The sequence below is a fragment of the Physeter macrocephalus genome, chromosome 20 (assembly GCF_002837175.3).
Source record: "Physeter macrocephalus isolate SW-GA chromosome 20, ASM283717v5, whole genome shotgun sequence".
In the NCBI taxonomy this organism is placed as follows: domain Eukaryota; kingdom Metazoa; phylum Chordata; class Mammalia; order Artiodactyla; family Physeteridae; genus Physeter; species Physeter macrocephalus.
In genome coordinates this window covers 48,229,320-48,248,631 of record NC_041233.1, presented here as the reverse complement: position 1 = coordinate 48,248,631, position 19,312 = coordinate 48,229,320, and the positions used below count along the sequence as shown (strand labels likewise).

Sequence of the window (19,312 nt, the reverse complement as noted above, 5' to 3'; positions counted from 1 at the left end):
CTGTCAACAATATACCATTTGATGTATAACCCTTTGTCTCAAAAGGTATGTAAACCCTGCTTTGATCTCTAATGGGTAGAACAGTCTTAAGAGCTTTCTGAAAGACTGTCTCCCAGGTTATAATCCTCAGATTGGCTCAAATAAAACTATCCATTTCTTACTTAAAAAAAACAAAAAAGAACCGATACATTTAATTAAACACTAAAATATACCAACAGAATCTACTAAAATCACCTTTAAAAACAAAACTGTTACCTTAAGCTGCTGAATCGTTCGCTGTTTCATATCTATTTCCTGAGAACACTGGTTTTTCTTTTTCTCCAGTTCATTAATTTTAATCCTCAACAATTTCTCCTCATCACGCATTACAGATACCTACAAAGCAATAAATCAAATTAAATATTTCTAGAAATACTAATTGCTTTTTGTTTAAGATTCATGGCCACTCGTTCAAAGATTCATGTCCTTTAAATCACATTAGAAAAATTACAGATTCTAACATACATGATATGGCTTCAAATTATCAGAAAATTTCTTGATATGATATGGCTTCAGATAATCAGAAAATTTCTTGATACTCCAAGGGAGATACATATGAAGAAGCCATTTTCTTTTTACAATATTTTAAGACTCTCAAACCCTGTAAGTGCTCTCAAAAAAGAAACAACATAGACCCTTGCATGCAACAGCAAAATCATTATCATGGAAAAATCAATAGAGATATTCTAGGGGAAAAACACTGGCTCAGATTTCCAAGATCTATTAAGTAATGTGATCCAGTAATATAAGAAATACTTCAAAAGCTAACAATGGCACATAGAGAATGAAAATGGAACAATTACAAGATCAAAAGGTACCCATGCAAGTGAAGGGCAATTAATTTTTGGTATTATTGGTAATTTAATTCTATAAACCTATTAAAGAAATCAAAAAGCAGTATGAATTAGTATGCAAATCTTAGAGGAGAGGAGGAGAGAGGAGGGGAAAGGGAAGGGGAAGGATGGAGAGATAGCAGGTAATCTATGTACACCTTTAGTCCAATTTCCATGATACCAATCCTAGAGATCTCAAAAACTGAAGGAAGTTAAGTGAACAAAGTTCCCCTTCATAAAAAGCATGGTATCTCCATGCTTTTTATAATAATAAAATAATAAAAATAAATAATAGTAGTTCTGAGGGGTTTGGTTTCAGGTGATTTTTACACCTCTTTTTAGGCTTTCTGTATGTTCCAAATTTACTACAATAAATATATATTCCTTTTATAATCATACATTAATAATATTTATTTTTATTGGCTTATTTTGTTCAAAAATATGGGACTTCCAGTAATAAACACCATCTTCATCAATTTTACAGATATAAACTGTCTGCCAATAATATACAGAAACTATGTGTTGCACCAAGATGCACATAAGGACTGCTTCAGTTTCCATCCTGGCTCTAACATTTACTGGCCAAGTGAACTTGGACAAGTTCTCTCTCAATGCCTACTTCCTTAGTCATAAAATGGAAGTTAAAAAAATGCCTATCCCTAATATTTGTGTGAAAATTAAATGAGATGATACATGTAAACTCAGAACAACCAATCCAGACTAAGCTCCTATTATTATTAGCATTGACATCATACATTGTTTATTTTGAAAAACAGAAAACACTATTAATACCCACCCTTAGAGGAATGTTAAATAGTCATCTATACAATAAAACATTACTTAAAAAGAGATACCTCCTAAATTCTGCTATAAAAAATCTTAAAATTATAATATATTTTAAAAGCAATTATTTATATATAGTTGATCCTATTTATAAAAATAAAACCATACAAGGACTATTTACATATATTTATTATGTAAAATGCATATAAAAAGATCTAAAAGAACACAGAAGGACTGACTGTCAAGAGTGGTCATATTTAAGAAGAGAAAAATGAGATTGGGGAGAAGGCTTTCACTTTTACCTTCATTTCTTAAAAAATATTTCCTGGGCTTCCCTGGTAGTTCAGTGGTTAAGAATCCGCCTGCCAATGCAGGGGACACGGGTTCGAGCCCTGGTCCGGGAAGATCCCACATGCCGTGGAGCAACTAAGCCCATGCGCCACTTTGAGCTCTAGAGCCCGCGAGCCATGACTCCTGAGCCCGTGAGCCACAGCTCCTGCAGCCCGCGTGCCTAGAGCCCATGCTCCGCAACAAGAGAAGCCACCGTAATGAGAAGCCCGTGCACCGCAACAAAGAGTAGCCCCCGCTCGCCACAACTAGAGAAAGCCTGCATGCAGCAAGGAAGACCCAACGCAGCCAAAAATAAATAAATTAACTTAAAAAAAAATTTCCTAATAATGTATTATAATGAAAAGTTTTTAATTGGAAAAAGAACCCATTTTTAAAGAACTGAGTAACTAACTCCATATGAACACAAGTCAATTATACCATGTTTGATAATGCTTACTGATCATCATGGTGTTCAGAAATAGTATCTTAAACCAGGAAGTTTCTATACTCCAAGAATCTTCAGCCAGGATATCACTTAACAGAAAAAAAAACCCTACATTATAGCAATCTAAAACAAAAAACATTTGAAGAGGACTTCCCTGGTGGTGCAGTGGTTAAGAATAAGCCTGCTAATGCAGGGGACACAGGTTCGATCCCTGGTCCGGGAAGATCCCACATGCTGCAGAACAACTAAGCCTGTAAGCCACAACTACTGAGCCTGCATGCTGCAACTACGGAAGCCCGTGTGTCTAGGGCCCGAGCTCTGCAACAAGAGAAGCCACTGCAATGAGAAACCCACGTACCGCAACGAACAGTAGCCCCCGCTCACCAAAACTAGAGAGAAAGCCCGTGCACAGCAACGAAGACCCAACACAGCCAAAAAAAAAAATTTTTTTTTAAATACATCAGAAAAGACAAAGGAATGGTGTTCTAGCCTATCCTGTAGTAAAGTCAAGAGAGGTAGACCAGATCTCACAATCAGAAATTCAAAATCAAACTGTACAGGCCTTGCTCATACATTACATTTGATAGAAATGAGGAAAATGTATGAAGGCTTAAATACAGCCTAATGGTTATTTCCTTATTTGTTTTGTTGAGGATACTATGAATAACATGTGGACTGATAATAGGAATGTAAATCCAAAGTTCCCTCTGGACTACTTAGCTAAGTGAAAGGAACCTAACAAAAGGCAATAAGGTGCATAGGGCTAGGACTGCAGTTTATATTTTGGAGTAATTTAATCCATTTACCTGTCATTTGCCCAGAATTTATAAAGCTTTCAAATCTGTCTACCACCTATAGAAACTCTAGTCTTGATCCTGAGGTGTTAAAACCGAAATGTCATTCGAAATTTATTTTACAAGTTCAGAATCTACACTAAATCCAAAGGTAAGTAATTTATATCCAATGAGGGGAGAAACAAAGGCTGCTCTGGCCGAAATTACATCCCTAGAAAGCAAAACAATCCAAAAATTACATTCCTAGAAAGCAAACAATTCAGGCTTCTGAATGACACACAAGTCCTTTTCCAAATTATGATTAACTTGCTGATCTGACTAAACATTTTCCTATGCCTAATTACAGTTTAGGTCATCTTTACTGTCTTACATTTCTAACCTAGTCCGCTTTGAAATACTTGTTGCGTGGCCTGGAAACTTTTTGTGTATAATTATCAGAAACAACATATATTTTGCATTTTATCTATGGTGGTATTTTTTGGATTTTTCTTCCATTAATCAAAAATTTTATTACATTTCCCTTATTATGAATGAATACATATCCATTATAAGAAATAATGCAATAAGTAGACCTTTTAAAAAATTACCTAGGTTGCCATTACCTAAAATAATCAAAATATATATTTTTATATTTCCTTGCAGTCTATATTATTATACAAATTGTTTGCAAAATTTTAATCCTATTATAATATAAAATTGGGTCCGTTTCTATTAATTAACATTATAACACAAGCATTTTCCCATATTATCATAAAAACTTAGTACCTATCACTGTACTTATATCAAAATCCTGCTAAATAAATACACTAACAATGAATCAGGGAACTTAACCACTAATAAAGCAGTGGAAAACACAATTTAAATTATCTGTACTAATGATTATAAATGATAAAAAGGTCTTAGGCCAAAGCTTCCAGGTATCAGAGTGCTTAAGAAGCTGGCAGGGAAAAAAAAAAAGAACCTCTGCTCACAGAAAAAGGAGATGGACGCAGAGGGTACCAGGTCCACAGCAGGAGCTTCTCCTTTACCAGTATAGGCCTAATAGTCATGAAAATTATAATTTATTTAATCAAAAAGTTCATACCCATTTTTTCCATTCATTTTTAATTTACATTAATGCTATACTATTGTGAGAGTTTTCTTATGCTAAATAAAAAATTATTCCAGGACTTCAATGTCAGGTAGTTTAGAAGAAAGTAACCAATCCTCTGTTGAAAACAACAAAAAATGCTGTATAAAAAAATGTTTTAAATCTTTTTAAAAGCACCGAGGAACTAACAAAAAAATAGGAAATACTGAGATAACAAAAAAATTAAGTGAAAAAAGAATCACAGGAATAAGTGGAGCACTGACTGGCTTTTATTTTGAGGACATTCATAGAAAGAGGAGGCCTGACTTTCAACAGGTAAACTAGAAGGTATTTGCAATATATTTTACTGACAAAGAATTAGAACCAAGAATAAAGAAATCAACACAATAATAATTTTTTTAAAAGGACAGCAAAATTAAAAGAAAATATGAACAAATGGATTTCACAGAGTGAAAAATGGAAGACATATAGTGAATAAAAACATAAATAGACACTCCATTTCATTAATTATCAGAGGAATACAACTTAAAACCATAAGATACCCATTTACATTCTCTGACCCAACAATTCCACCCCTTGTTATACAAATTCTTGCACATGTGTACCAAGGGCATGTATAAAATAGGATCACTGTTTCTAAGAGCAAAGAACGGAAATATCTAAATGGTCAATAGAATAGGTAACTAAATTGTATAGTCACACACGGAGTATTACACAGCAGTGAAAGTGATTAATTATAACCATACATAAATGTCAGGAATATGATGTGAAAATGTCTCAGAACACGACATAATGTTTAGAGATAAAAAAACAAATATGATTTAACTTATATTTTTAAAAGATTAATAAAGATAAACACAAAACATTCATTACAGTAACCTCAGTGGGGGTAGGAAACATAGAAAATGGATGAGACCCACAAGCATTTGTTGTATCAATATTCTTCAGACCTTACACATTTTGTAACTAACTCAAAGTAATGAAAAATATTTAAAATTACTTCAGCTTTTTAAAAAAGTCTAATTATGATACAAAATCCAACAGTCATAAAAGAAAAATAAGTTGCTCCAAGGCCAAAAAAGTAACATAATCAAAATTAAGAAAAATGGCAATGTGGGGGAGAGATAGGGGGATATCTACAATTAATATCCTTCAAAAGTTAATTTCCAGAATATATACAAATCAATTTTCACTGCAAAGTAAAGGAGCTGTTACAGTGGAGGATTACTGGACTGAATGTCAATATTATGACATAGAAAATATATATATATATATATATATATATATATGTTTCATCTTGGGCATGTTACTTAACTTCTTGTCTCATATGTAAAATGTGATAGTAGTAGTATTGTTGAGAAATTATGTGAGATAGTATATGTAATGTAGAGCGCTTAGAATGGTATATGGTTCAACCAAAGACTATATGTGTGTTTGCTTTCTTCGTGGTATTTTATTGTGTAGATGCAATATAATTAATTTAGCTAGTTTCTCATTGATCAATGTATAGCATTTTCAATTCCTCTGCTATTCCAATGTTGTTGTCAATATCCTTACATATCCATTACCACTGAAAAAAATAAAAAACAGATAGTCTCCTTATTTTTCTCCTAAAAGATTAGCTTTTCATATTTAGATTTTCATTATTCTTATGGTTGTTTGATTTTTGTATTTGGTTTGTATTAGAAATCTATGACTATTCCCACTGCCACCCTTAAGTAAAATAAATCACCCTTAAATTAAAAAAAAAAAAGTTAATTTCCTAAGTATGCAACAAGCTCCCACAAAGCAATAATAAAAAGAAAAACAATAACCCAAGCTAAAATACAAAGTATATGAATATACAGACCACAGGAAAAAAAAATACAAATGAATTTTAAACCAAAAAATGTTCACTCATAATTAGAGATATGCAAGTTAGAATTATAGTTGAGATACACTATTTACATGTCAAATTAGCAAATATCAAAGAAATATGATAAAATACTACTTTGTGGATAAGAGTATAGAGAAAAATACTCTCTTGTTCTCATACATTAGTTCTGGTGAGTAAACTGGCATAATCTCTAAAAAGCATAATAAGTATCAAAATTACACATGTACAAACCAGTGAACCATAAATTCCACTTTTAGGAATTTATACCAGAGGAAGACTTGCAAATGTTCAAAATGACATCACTGCATGATTAACAGAAGACTGGAAATTACCTTAATTGTCCAACAATACGGGGCTGATTAATGGTAAATAAATGTTCAGAGTCATAAAAAAGAAAAAAGCTCATTTGGAGACTCTTTATATCCTGAGATGGAAATATTGAGTGGAAAAAACCAAGGTTCACATAGTGTTTATAGAATGTTTCCATTTTTTTATAGGAAGAGAAGGAAGGAAAAACAGGGAGAGGGAGAAGTGGAGAGAAAAAAAATAGTTGGTAACATCTGACGCTTTGGAGGAAAACTTGATGGTTGGGAGGCAGTTTTTTCCCTCACTATACATATTTTCATATATTTTAAATTTGGAATCATGTGATTATATTTCCTATTTTTAAATCAAATTATAATAAAAACTTGTTACAATTGCACTACATACGCTCCTAAATACTATCTGCAAACAAAAGTTTGCTATTTACTTTTCTGGGGGGACTTGAACTTAGCAGCCCTTAAAAGAAAAAAAAAGGTTCTACTCTTACATAAGGCACATATTTTTCTTAATATTAGACATCCTTCAGTTTGTTTAATCTAAATTTTCTTTTGTGAAATAACTTTTCTCATCATTTAAGAAAAATTATGGAGTTGACAAATGTTCTGGTCAATACTAAGTGTCTAAACTTGATATATAAGGAAAACAATCTTTATCATTTTAATTGGCCACACACCTTTTCAAATAACCTACCTCTTTCTGTACTTGCTCAATCTGCTTTTTGGCATCTGCCAGTTTCTCTTTCAGCTCAGCATAATCTTCTTCCTTCTTCTGAAGATCTGCTTTCAGATTCTGGGTAAGAGCAGCGCTTGCAGAGAGCTCCTCTTTCAACCTAAAAAAAAAAATCACTTATCTATAGTGACATATCACTAATCACTTAGAATCATATGCATGAGCTACTAATAATCTACAAAATTAGATCTTTTCACAAATTTGGAATGTCCAAACCATGAAGAAATCCTTCAAGGAGGATTTCAGGAGATTTTATAAACAGATCTTTGCATATAACATTTGGTTACAAAGGTTTATATAAACAAAATTGAAGTTCTTCAGTCATCATACATGTTATACTTAACCAGATTAAGATATGCCCACCCAAATTCTTTAAAAGCTACACAGAAAAATCAATAAATGATTTCCATATTTTCAAACATTTTAATAACTTTTAGCTTACTTTTCTGTTTCTTGCCAGTTTGTTTCTTTTTCTTCTTCCTTTAATTGAAGTGAATGCTTTGCATCTTGCAAATTGTTTGTTAATTTTGTGATTTCTTCTTTCAGTGTGACTTCCCTTTCACTTAAATCTTTGGCGTTTTTGATAGAATCTTGAAGATTTGCTTGAAATTCCTTCAGATTTCTTTCTTGATTTAAAATAATAGATTCCTTTTCCATAATTTCTTGTTCTAACTTGGCTGAACGACTACCTTCATCTTTCTGAGTTTCTAACATTGCTTCAAGTTCCTTTATTTTCACCTTATAGCAAGTAACATCTTGTGTAAGTTCTGAAAGTGCTCTCTTTCCTTCAACTACATGCTGTACTTGAATATCAAGACCAACAGTTTTTTCTCGCAATTCTTCCTTCAGCTGCTGTATAAGACTTTCTTTTTCTTTTAGTAGATCTTGATTTTTATTCTCCCTCTCCTCTGTTTTTAGTCTATTGTTTGCATCTTTACAATCTTTTACTTCTGCCTGTAATTTTTCAATTTGTTGTTCCAGTTCCTGGATCTGATGTCTTTTTTTGGAGGAACTCTTTACAATCTCCTTACATTCTTCCCAAATGGCTTCAACAGTAGAGTGGAAAGACCTTTCCCTACCAAGTTCTTGAATACCATTTTCTTTAACTTGCTTACTTATCAAATAATCATTATCCAAAAGATGTACCTGTGTATTTGGCAAATTATCCTCTTGAGAACCATTTGACAGATCCCTGAGACTGAGTAAATCTATGTTTGAGATCTGAGAAACTGAATCAAGTGTACGCAATTCATCTATTTTTGTTTGCATTAATTTTATTTGTGAAACATTATTTGTTATGTTTCTTCTAGCAGTTTCTATCTCCTTTGACAATTTCATAATCCTCTCCTCCTGTTCTTGATTTATACCTCTCTGCACATGTAATTCAGAAATCACATTGTCATAATTTGACTGAATTTGTTGGACCTCTACACTAAAACTACAACTCTTTTTTTCAGAAGAAGAGAGTTCCTGCTGCAAGCTAACAATCTGTTTATTTAATTCTGCTTTTTCTTCCTTTTCATTTTTAAGTTCATTCTCAACAATGAGTAAACGTGTTTTCAGCTCTTCATTATTTTCTTGTAAAACTCTAATGTTTTCCTCATCTTCTGCAATGCTCTCTTGCATTTCTTCACTTTTCTTTTGGTCTTCAGTGATGGTTGGACTAACATGTGTAGGTCCTTTAAAAATAAAAACAATTATTATTAATCTAGCAAACCTTAATAAAAATAAAAAAGTTACCATAGAAGCCAATATTCAAACATAGGAAACATATGAAAGCATACTTTTAATGAAAAACAGAAATAAGCTATTGAGTAAAAAAGAAAAAAATCAGGTTGCAAAACATACATAGCATACACCAATTTATGTAAAAATTGTAGTTCCATTAAGTCACAGCAGAAAAAGTTAGCAAAGGATGTACAAGAAAATCCTGGTAACTACTTCTGAGTGGGATTACTAGTTACTTCTACTTTCTTTCTATAGCTTTTATGTTATTTAAATTGTCTACCACAAATCTTTAGTATTATTATGAGACAGAAGGTAGGGAATTGTACCCTAAGGCAGACTAAAGAACAGTTTTAAAGTACAATTATACTATAGATCTACTAAATTAGTGATTTGCAAACTGAGTACCTTATACTTTCACAGGTAAAATTAGGAGAAAAATGGTTAAATTTATGCCAAGTCTAATGTAGCCCCACCCTTCACTAGCTGCATAACTGTCAATAATTTGCTTGACCCCATGGCTGCTTCCTCAAATGGAAAATGGAAAATAATAGCAATAACACCACCTATCTCAGAGTTATTGTGAAGATCAAGATAATCAACGAGCTTAGAACACTGTGCTTAGGATATAGTTAGATATTATTAGAAACTGAAAATCTGTACAGAAGAGTTCAGCTAATTAAAAATAAATAAAAGTTTGTCTTTTTCAGGCTTAATATCTACATTTCTAAAATAAGGATATTTCTACCTGACCTACTTACTACAGGATAGTGTTAAGAGGGCCAAGTAAGTTAATATGTAATGTATGTTAAAGCATTTTGTAAATGTTATATAAGTACAAGAACATAGTTGGTATAGATTAAACTATGTCCAGAGAAGATGCACTATTAGCTAAAACTTAATTCTTAATATTTGACGAATTAACTCATCTCACACAACTGTCCAGTATAAACTATGTTCAAATTTTTCTCACAGATTACATGATTAACTCTTGAAACATAATTCTCAATTCTCCAGATACACAAATTTATCTTTTCATGTCTTCATACAATTTCCATTGATATAATAACTGATATGATGAGTGTCTCATATCCTAGGAAAATTACTTCAAAACATAGAAGAATCTGATTCTTTGGTTTTTAAATTTTTTTCCTGTTCTATTTCACTTCATGGTTTGATGTTTAAATGTGTGAACTTTATATCCACTACTCTAATACAAGTTTTATGAATTTTCTACACAATACTGTACTGATATAATCAACTCAACATGTCCTTTGACCTTCATTCACTCCCCCACTGGCCACCTATCTGTCAATTTCACCTATATTTTTATTTGGTAGTCTCACTAAGCATGTTGAGAATCGAATTCCTCATGCTTAAAGGCCCCAAATATAATATGAAATCCATAAGAGCAGAAGACAGTTATAAGGGAGAGATGGATTGAAATTCTCACTTAAAAAACCTGTTACTTTCAGTTGGTAACTGTCCAATGAATCTTTAAAAAGTGTATTTTATAGTTTTCTTTTTAGTGCGTGCCACCATATTATCTTATGCATCTGAGCACATTAGATTATACTGAAATAATATGTTTACTTGCCACTCTCATTTACTAGATTCCAAACTTCCTGACAGCAGACTCTCTGTGTCTAATGCATCTTTATATACATGAACAATAATCCTAAATGAATTTTTTAAAATACTTATTTATTTGTTTTGGCTGCACCAGGTCTTATTTGCAGCATGCAGGCTTCTTAGTTGAGACATGCGGGGCTTCTTAGTTGCAGCATGCGGACTGTTAGTTGCAGAATGCATGCAGGATCTAGTTCCCTGGCCAGGTATTGAACCCAGGCCCCCTGCATTGGGACTGTAGAGTCTTACCCACTGGACCACCATGGAGGTCCCCGTAAATGAATTATTTTTGAAATTTAGCTACATTGCTTATGTTCTCCTTTCCTATCTCTAAGACATATCATTATATCAGAAAAACATAACTTTTGTCATCAGTAAACTATTCTGGTTCTAGATATGTGCAAATTTATAATCTAACATGCCTTAGTTATATTAACTTGGTTACTTTAGTGCAATTTTATGTTTTAAATTTTAAGCTTTTCTCTTTACAGTGCCTTTTTTATAACAGTGGTTCTCTAGTTTTAGAGAATTGGCCAAAGAGCTTATAATGTAGATTCCTGAGAACAAATACCAAACATACTGACTTGATAAATCTGGAATGTATTGTACATGCGAACACTTTGAGGGTACATGCACACTGCTCCAGGAATTTATTTTTCTAAATTTCTGGAAGACCTTGACAGTCACCCCTGTAATAACATTTGGGATCTAAACATATCAGTTTGCTTCATTACTAAACCCCTATATGGCAGCCCTACATGTAACTGTTCCATAAAGAGATAAATGTCAAATCTCACATAGTAATGACATACAAGCCCTTAAGTTTTTCCTCCTGCCTGTGGCAGGCTCTCATGCATCCTAGATGAGAGATGATAGTACCCTATGTAATGAATCTGTTCAATTAAGAAGGCATTTTCAAGATCATAAAAAGATCTTTAAAATTAAATCTACTAGCCTACATACAAATAGGTTTCTATCTTCCTATATGCTAATCACAGTTGACATTGTGAGAAAAATAAAGAAAAAGCACAAGCATTTATGAAAGGTCTTTCAGATACTATTATATAATGTGGGGAAAAAAACTTAAGTGACTGCACAAGATTTTTAATCTTATGACCCCATTTGATAAATTAAAATCGCAGCTCTCTCCCAGCATTACCCAGATAAAAAAGCTAGACAAGGACACTAGAAAAAAGAAAATTACAAGTCAATATCACTGATGAACATAGATGGAAACATCCTCAACAAAATATCAGCAAATCGAATTCAACAGCACATTAAAAGAATCATACACAATGATCAAGGGGGATTTATCCCAGGGATGCAAGGACAGTTCAACATATGCAAATCAGTAAATGTGATATACTCTATTAATAAAATGAAGAATAAAAATAAAGAATAAAAATCATATGATCACTTCACTAGATGCAGAAAGAATATTTAACAAAATTCAACATCCTTCATGATAAAAACTCTCAACAGACTAGAGAGGGAACATACCTTAACATAATAAAAGCCATATATGACAAACCCACAGCTAATGTCATCCTCAACCATGAAAACCTGAAAGCTTTTCCTCTAAGATCAAGAACAAAACAAGTATGTCCACTCTCACTATTTCTATTTAACATTAGTACTGGAAGTATGAGCCAGAGAATCAGGCAAGGAAAAGAAACAAACTGTATCCAAATTGGTAAGGAAAAAGTAAACTGTCCGTTTACAGATGACAGAATTTTATATTATAGAAAACCCTAAAGACTCCACCAGAAAACCTTTAGAATACAGAAATTCACTAAAGTTGGAGAATACAAAATCAATATACAAGAAACATTATACAAAACAAAAAACTGTACACTAACAACAAACTATCAGAAAGAGAAAATAAGAAAAAAAAACCTATTTACAATAGCATAAAAAAGAATAAAATATTTAGGAATAACTTTAACCAAGGTGGTGAAAAACCTATACACTGAAAACTATAAAACACTGGTGAAAGAAAATGAAAAAAGACATACAGAATAAGGAAAGATATTCCATGTTCATGGATTAGAAGAATTAATATTGTTAAAATGTCCATATTACCCAAAGTAATCTACAAATTCAATTCAATACCTATCAAATTTCCAATGGCATTTTTCACAGAAATAGAACAGCAATCTAAAAATTCACATGGAACCACAAAAGACCCCGAATAGCAAAAGCAATCTTGAAAAAGAACAAGGTTGGAGGCATCACACTTTCTAATTTCAACTATACTATAAAGCTACAGTAATCAAAACAGTATGGTACTGGCATAAAACCAGATTCATAGACCAATGAAATAGTTTCAAAAGCCCAAAAATAAACCCACACACATATGTCCAACTTACTTAACAAGAAAGCCAAGAATACTCAATGGAAAAGGACAGTCTCTTCAATACTGTGTTGGGAAAACTGGATATCCACATGCAAAAGAATGAAATTGAACTCCTATCTTACTCCACTTATAAAAATTAACTCAAAATGGATGAAGGACTTAAAACATAGCACCTGAAACCATAAAACTCCTAGAAGAAAACATAGGGGAAAAGCTCCTTGACACCAGACTATGCAACAGGTTTTAGATATTACACCAAAAGCATGAGCATCAAAAGCAAAAAATAAATAAGTGAAACTATATCAAACTAAAAAGCTTCTACACAGCAAATTAATCAGTCAACAAAATGAAAAGGCAACCCGTGGAATGGGAGAAAATATTTGCAAACCATCTATCTGACAAGGGGTTAATATCCAAAATATATAGGGAACTCATACAACTCAAGAGCCAAAAAACCAAACGATCCAATTAAAAAATGGGCAGAGGAACTAAACAGACACTTTTCCAAGGAAGACAAACAAATAGTCAACAGGTACAGGAAAAGGTGTTCAACATCACTAATCATTAGGGAAATGCAAATCAAAACTACAGTGAGATATCACTTAACACTTGTTAGGATGTCTATTATCAAAAAGAGATAACAAATGCTGGCAAGGATGACGGGAAAAGGGAATCTGCACACTGTTGATGGGAATATAAAGTAGTACAACCACTAGAAAAACAGTATAAAGCTTCCTCAAAAAATTAAATATAGAACTATCTTATGAGCTAACAATCCCACTTCTGAGTACATATCTAAAGGAAATGAAATTACTATCTCAAAGTTCATGCAAGTTCATGCTCTATGTTCATTGCAACATTTTTTACAATAGCCAGGACATGGAAACAACCTAAGTGTCCATGGATGGATGTATGGATTTTTTAAAATGTGGAATAAATATGTATACAATGGAATATTATTATTCAGCCGAAATAAGAAGGAAATCCTGCCATTTGCAATGACACGGATGATCCTGGAGGGCATTATGTGAAATAAGTGAAATAAGCCCCACAGAGAAAGAAAAATACTGTATGGTATCAATACGAGGAGAAAAAAAGATCCAACTCATAGAAACAGAGAGTAGAACGGTGGTTGTCAGGGGATGAGGGGTGATGGAAATAGGGAGAGGCTTGTAAAAGGGTATAATTTTTCAGTTTAAGATGAATAAGGTCATAGGATCTAAGTATAATACGGTGACTATAATTGATAACATTGTATTGTATAATTGAAATTTGCCTAGAGAGTATAACTTAACTGTGCTCACCAAAAAAGAAAAAAGAGGGGGAAAATAGGTGAATAAGTGAGGTGACAGATGTATTAATTAATGGTGATAAGGTGGGAAACTTTTCACAATGTATATCAAATCATGTTAAACATTTTAAATATATTACAAAATTATTGGTCAATTGTACCTCAATAAGGCTGAGAAAAAAATCCCAGTCCTCTCAAGATACTGATGTCCCCAGTGAGAGTATCCCCTCACCCCCCAAATCACTATATAATCTGGGAATCTCACCTCCTTACTCTATCCAAGAATTTATCCAGTTTTACATTCAGTGGTATACATGTAAAAGCAAGCTTTATTTGTAAGTTTCCATTTTTCAAATACAATCCATATTCTTTTCCTTCACCCGATTGTTTAAATGCTCTTGGGCAGCAGTAATTGTGTAATCCCATAACAGGATTCCAAGAGCTCTTTAACAGACTAACTTTAAAAGTTCATTGGACAAGGTTTTATTACCTATAACTTACATTGTCTCTCCTGCCTCAAAAAAGAGAGGAAAAACATGGCATTACCCCTGCTCTATAGCCTGCTTTCTGAAAAGCTGATGAGTTTATTTTTGATGATTTTCCTATGTTTGTAGTTACATTTTCCTAATTTAGTTCCTTCAGATTCTCAGTTTATTCTAAGGAGTCCATCTACTCTGGAGACTTACAGATTTACCCCTATTTACATTTACAACAAACTTGCCCATTTACTCTTATGAATTTTTAAAAATAACGTTCAACCAGTGCATTATTTTTTATCAGATTGTCTCCTAACATCTTACAAAGCTGTGGAAAGTCATCCCAAAGTGGAATAACTGGCTTTTCCACTGATTCATACCTCTGTTCTACTTTCCCTTTAAGTAATTCTGAACTTGTGATGTAATTTTCTCACCTATGACTTCATCAGTGGAAATGACTAATCCTTTTGCCCTTTAAGAAGACAAGTTATAAAGATGTCTGAACCCTTTATCAGGAGAGAAAGATGGGATCTAAGCAAGTTAAAAATGACAACAATCAGAAATTCAGAGCTCACAAATAAATCCTGAATATCCTGAAAGAAGAGATTTGAGTCATGCATACTATATGGATATAGTCCTAAACCCTGAAGTGAATTACAGTAAGTGCAATAAAGCTTTTGTGATCAAGTAATGTTGCTATCTTCATTTTACTGTATTTCAATAACTAGGATAGGACTTCCCTGGTGGTGCAGTGGTTAAGAATCTGCCTGCCAATGCAGGAGACACGGGTTCAAGCCCTGGTCCAGGAAGATCCCACATGCCGTGGAGCAACTAAGCCCGTGTGCCACAACTACTGAGCCTGTGCTCTAGAGCCCGTGAGCCACAATTACTGAGCCCATGTGCCACAACTACCGAAGCCTGCGCGCCTAGACCCTGTGCTCCACAACAAGAGAAGCCACCGCAATGAGAAGCCCACGCACCGCAACTAGAGAAAGCATGTGCACAGCGACAAAGACCCAACGCAGCCAAAAATAAATAAATAAATTTATTAAAAAAAAAAAACTAGGATAATTACATAACATAAGGTACTTCAGATAATTTGTTTTGCACCTGATTTTCTTGTTCAGATATTCATATTATTCTTTCAGAAATTTTTATGTTTATATCAAAAGATTCATAAAACATATTCAGAACAGCCTTGTCAGTGAGAAATTAAAGCATTAGTCTAGCAATAAAGATAAAATAGGTTTTACTGCATATAAACCTAATATAGGTTAACTTATAAAAAATAAACATAAATAGAAAGATAATTACTTTAATTCAATATTTCTATCACATTCAACCTATACATATACTGCTTAACCTATATTTTGCTACAAAAATTAGTTTTGGTTGAAAAGTTACAGGTAAGCAGATTGCAGCATATCTCTGGTTTGTCTCCTTTATCACTATTCTGAAGGCTTATTTCTTGAACCGTTTACATGGTTATCAGCTTCCCAAAGTACAGATACAGTGATCTCAAACAAGTAAATTCACTTTCATAGGGAAATGGCTTTGCATTCCCTTTAAGAACAGAAAACATACATCCAGTAAAACTATCACCCCCCTAATCCTATCCTAGTATTTATAGGAGTCACATATTTTGTTCTGGAGATTTTTTAGTAGCAGGTAGAGGGGAAGAAGGGTGGTTATAGCTACAATTTTCTTATGATCCTTTATGTAGTCCCTTTAGTCTCTAACAACAAATAATTGAGAAATAGCCACAGTGGTTACGAATTTAAGGAGGAAAAAATATATATACTTTATGTTACCTAAACTTACTTAAATCTACCCACATCCAAATTATTTGTCGCTAACAACTAGAGTTATTATACAATCATCTTCTTCATGAATGGGTTACCGTTAGGATTAGTCATACCATGTAGATCACTCGCTCCTGCCAACTTTCACTTCCACTTCCTAGTGATCTACTGTTCCTGCATTCTCAACTACCCTATATTCTCAACAACTCTATGGCACCAATCAAGGTGAAAAAATAGAGTAACAGTGCTATGGAAATCATAACAAGGTTATACTCCCTGTAGCTAAGGCACCACTCCTTCAATGATAACAGAAGGTGACCATGCATATTAGTCTCAATCTATTAGCTCACACTTTATTGGATTAATATATCTAGCGCTATATTATCCTTTAAGTTATCTACTTTTGAAAACATTAATTTTCCTGAGGTTCTATGAGGTGTTTATTTTATTGGTGTATGACCCAATTGTTTTTATTCTTAACAACCTCAGGAGGCAGGTATATTTAACTTATTTTACTAATGACCAAAGAAAGACTTAAGTTATCCATTTTTCTCAAGGTGAAGCAGCTAACTAGGTTTCTTTTTTTGGTTCATAATTCATAATATATTATTACTCATAAATATTAATAACATTCTAAATCCATCTTTTAAAAAAATTTTTATTGGGGTATAGTTGCTTTACAATATTGTGTTAGTTTATACTGTACAGCAAAGTGAATCAGCTATATGTATACATATATCCCCTCTTTTTTGGATTTCCTTCTCATTTAGGTCACCAGAGAGCACTGAGTAGAGTTCCCTGTGCTATACAGTAGGTTCTCATTAGTTATGTGTTATATATATATAGTATCAGTAGTGTATATATGTCAATCCCAATCTCCCAATTCATCCCACACACCCCTTCACCCTTGGTATCCATATGTTTGTTCTCTACGTCTGTGTTTCTATTTCTGCTTTGTAAATAAGATCGTCTAGAGCAATTTTTTCAGATTCCACATATATGCATTAATATACGATATTTGTTTTTCTCTTTCTGCTAATTAGGTTTCTAAAGCTAATGCACCTTCTCTTAGAAAGGCCTCCCTCCCTGTATCAGACTGTAAAAGTTTTCCAAAACACAGAATAGCTTAGAGACAAAGTGAAAGCTGCCATGTTCTTCCATATAACCAGGGACGTATAGTATAGAGAAGCATGTGCCCACTTTTTTCTTTAGTAATTTCACAGAAAACAAAACTTGACCACATTTGTCTTTAGTAATGTTTAGCTCAAAGTCTTACTGTCAAATGGCTTTTTCTTCAAATGAAAAAACAATGTGGAGAAATTTTGGCAGAAAATGTACTATAATCATGAAGATGAAAGTGATGACTTTTAACTACTATAGGCACAGAAGTAAAAGAACTATTGTCACGTTAAAGTGATAAAAGCGCAATATCTAAAAACATACTTATTAAAATAAAGGCAGCTTTAAATATACCCATCCTCTAGACAGTTTATAACATGTTAGTGTAAAACTTAAGGAATTTATATTTTCTCAGTTTTTTTTACTTAGATGTAAATTTCCTTCTCTTTACAACTCTTCTGTTTCCTGGTTTAGGAGTTAGTTTTCTTAAGAAAGCCTCCTGCTAGCAGCTGAAGAGTACCTTTCTTTGCTGGTGGTTCATCTTGTTGAAGTTCAATTTCATTTAATCTTTTTCTTCCTGAATAGGTTTTAGTTTTGCTGTCCTTAGACATTTCAATCATTTCATTACAAACCAATTTATTGTTTATTATTAAAGTAGATGTACCAGCATTGTCCTAAAGTAAAATAAATTAAAATTAGTTCACATATAGAAAGCCATAATACATTTAAGAACTATATAAATTATGATTCAATACTGTATCATAAAAATTTTATTTTCAAGTTTATTGAAACATTTTCTAAGTTATTTCTTAAATCTCACCCTAAAATAACCAATGACTCTAGGAAGTGAGCAATATTAACTAACTTGTACATTCACTAAGGAGGACAAAAAACAAACTTGTTAAGTGTGTAGTTTCACCCCGATACTAAAAACAAATTCATCTTTAGATTTTCTAAGGGAATCAGGTGGGTTAGAGACTTATTTGCAGATAACCACAGAACCCTAAAACACTTACCTCTAAGTCATAAACAAAATATGCTTTGAAAAGAAAAATATGAAAACACTATGACAAAATTGTTTCTTATAGGTACTTTTACTTGAAATCTTGAGTAATCTTGAGTAACTGGAGAAACTCATCAATTGTTTTACAACCAAAGCTTCTCAAAGTAACAATGTCTTTGTTACTTTGTTCACAAGTCGCAGAAAAGGTTCTAGCCTTAGCTTCTAGCTTATGTATATCAAAGATACACAGTCTACACACAGCTTTAAAAGTGAGCTCCTAGCACTACCTCCCATGACACCACCTTCAGGAGCTCCCGAGGCACATGCATCTGTGAGCCTACCCGAGCCCTACCTGGGCTGCCTACCCGAGGCCCACCTCTACCCACAGTCTTGTATAGGAGTCGAACAAACAGGATGTCTCTGGGCCCTTGTCTCCAGCGGGCTGGCCAAGGGCTGCCTGCCAACCTGGCTCCATCAACCCTGCATGACCAAGTGATAGCTGGCAATCTCTGCTACCCAGTCCCTCTGCTACCTCCCACCCTACCACCTGGCAAGGGATGGGCCCTCTTCTGTGCATTGACTACCTGTGGAAACGTGACCAGGTAGTGTAAAATGCATGTTTAGCAAATGTTAGGTACTGTATTTGAACCAATAAATGTGAATCCTTC

General features: G+C 33.3%; 1 protein-coding gene across 1 annotated transcript in view; it reads right to left on the bottom strand.

Moving 5' to 3' along the window:
- The window catches only part of KIF20B (kinesin family member 20B), a 75,904-nt gene that overhangs the window by 25,581 nt on the left and 31,011 nt on the right, over positions 1–19,312 (bottom strand). The window contains exons 19-23 of the mRNA XM_055081430.1: positions 18,658–18,680; positions 18,162–18,315; positions 7,686–8,922; positions 7,205–7,343; positions 256–375 (exon numbers count right to left, since the gene is read on the bottom strand). Of these exons, the coding sequence (XP_054937405.1) occupies positions 256–375; positions 7,205–7,343; positions 7,686–8,922; positions 18,162–18,315; positions 18,658–18,680 (1,673 nt within the window). The remainder of the gene's footprint in view (positions 1–255; positions 376–7,204; positions 7,344–7,685; positions 8,923–18,161; positions 18,316–18,657; positions 18,681–19,312) is intronic.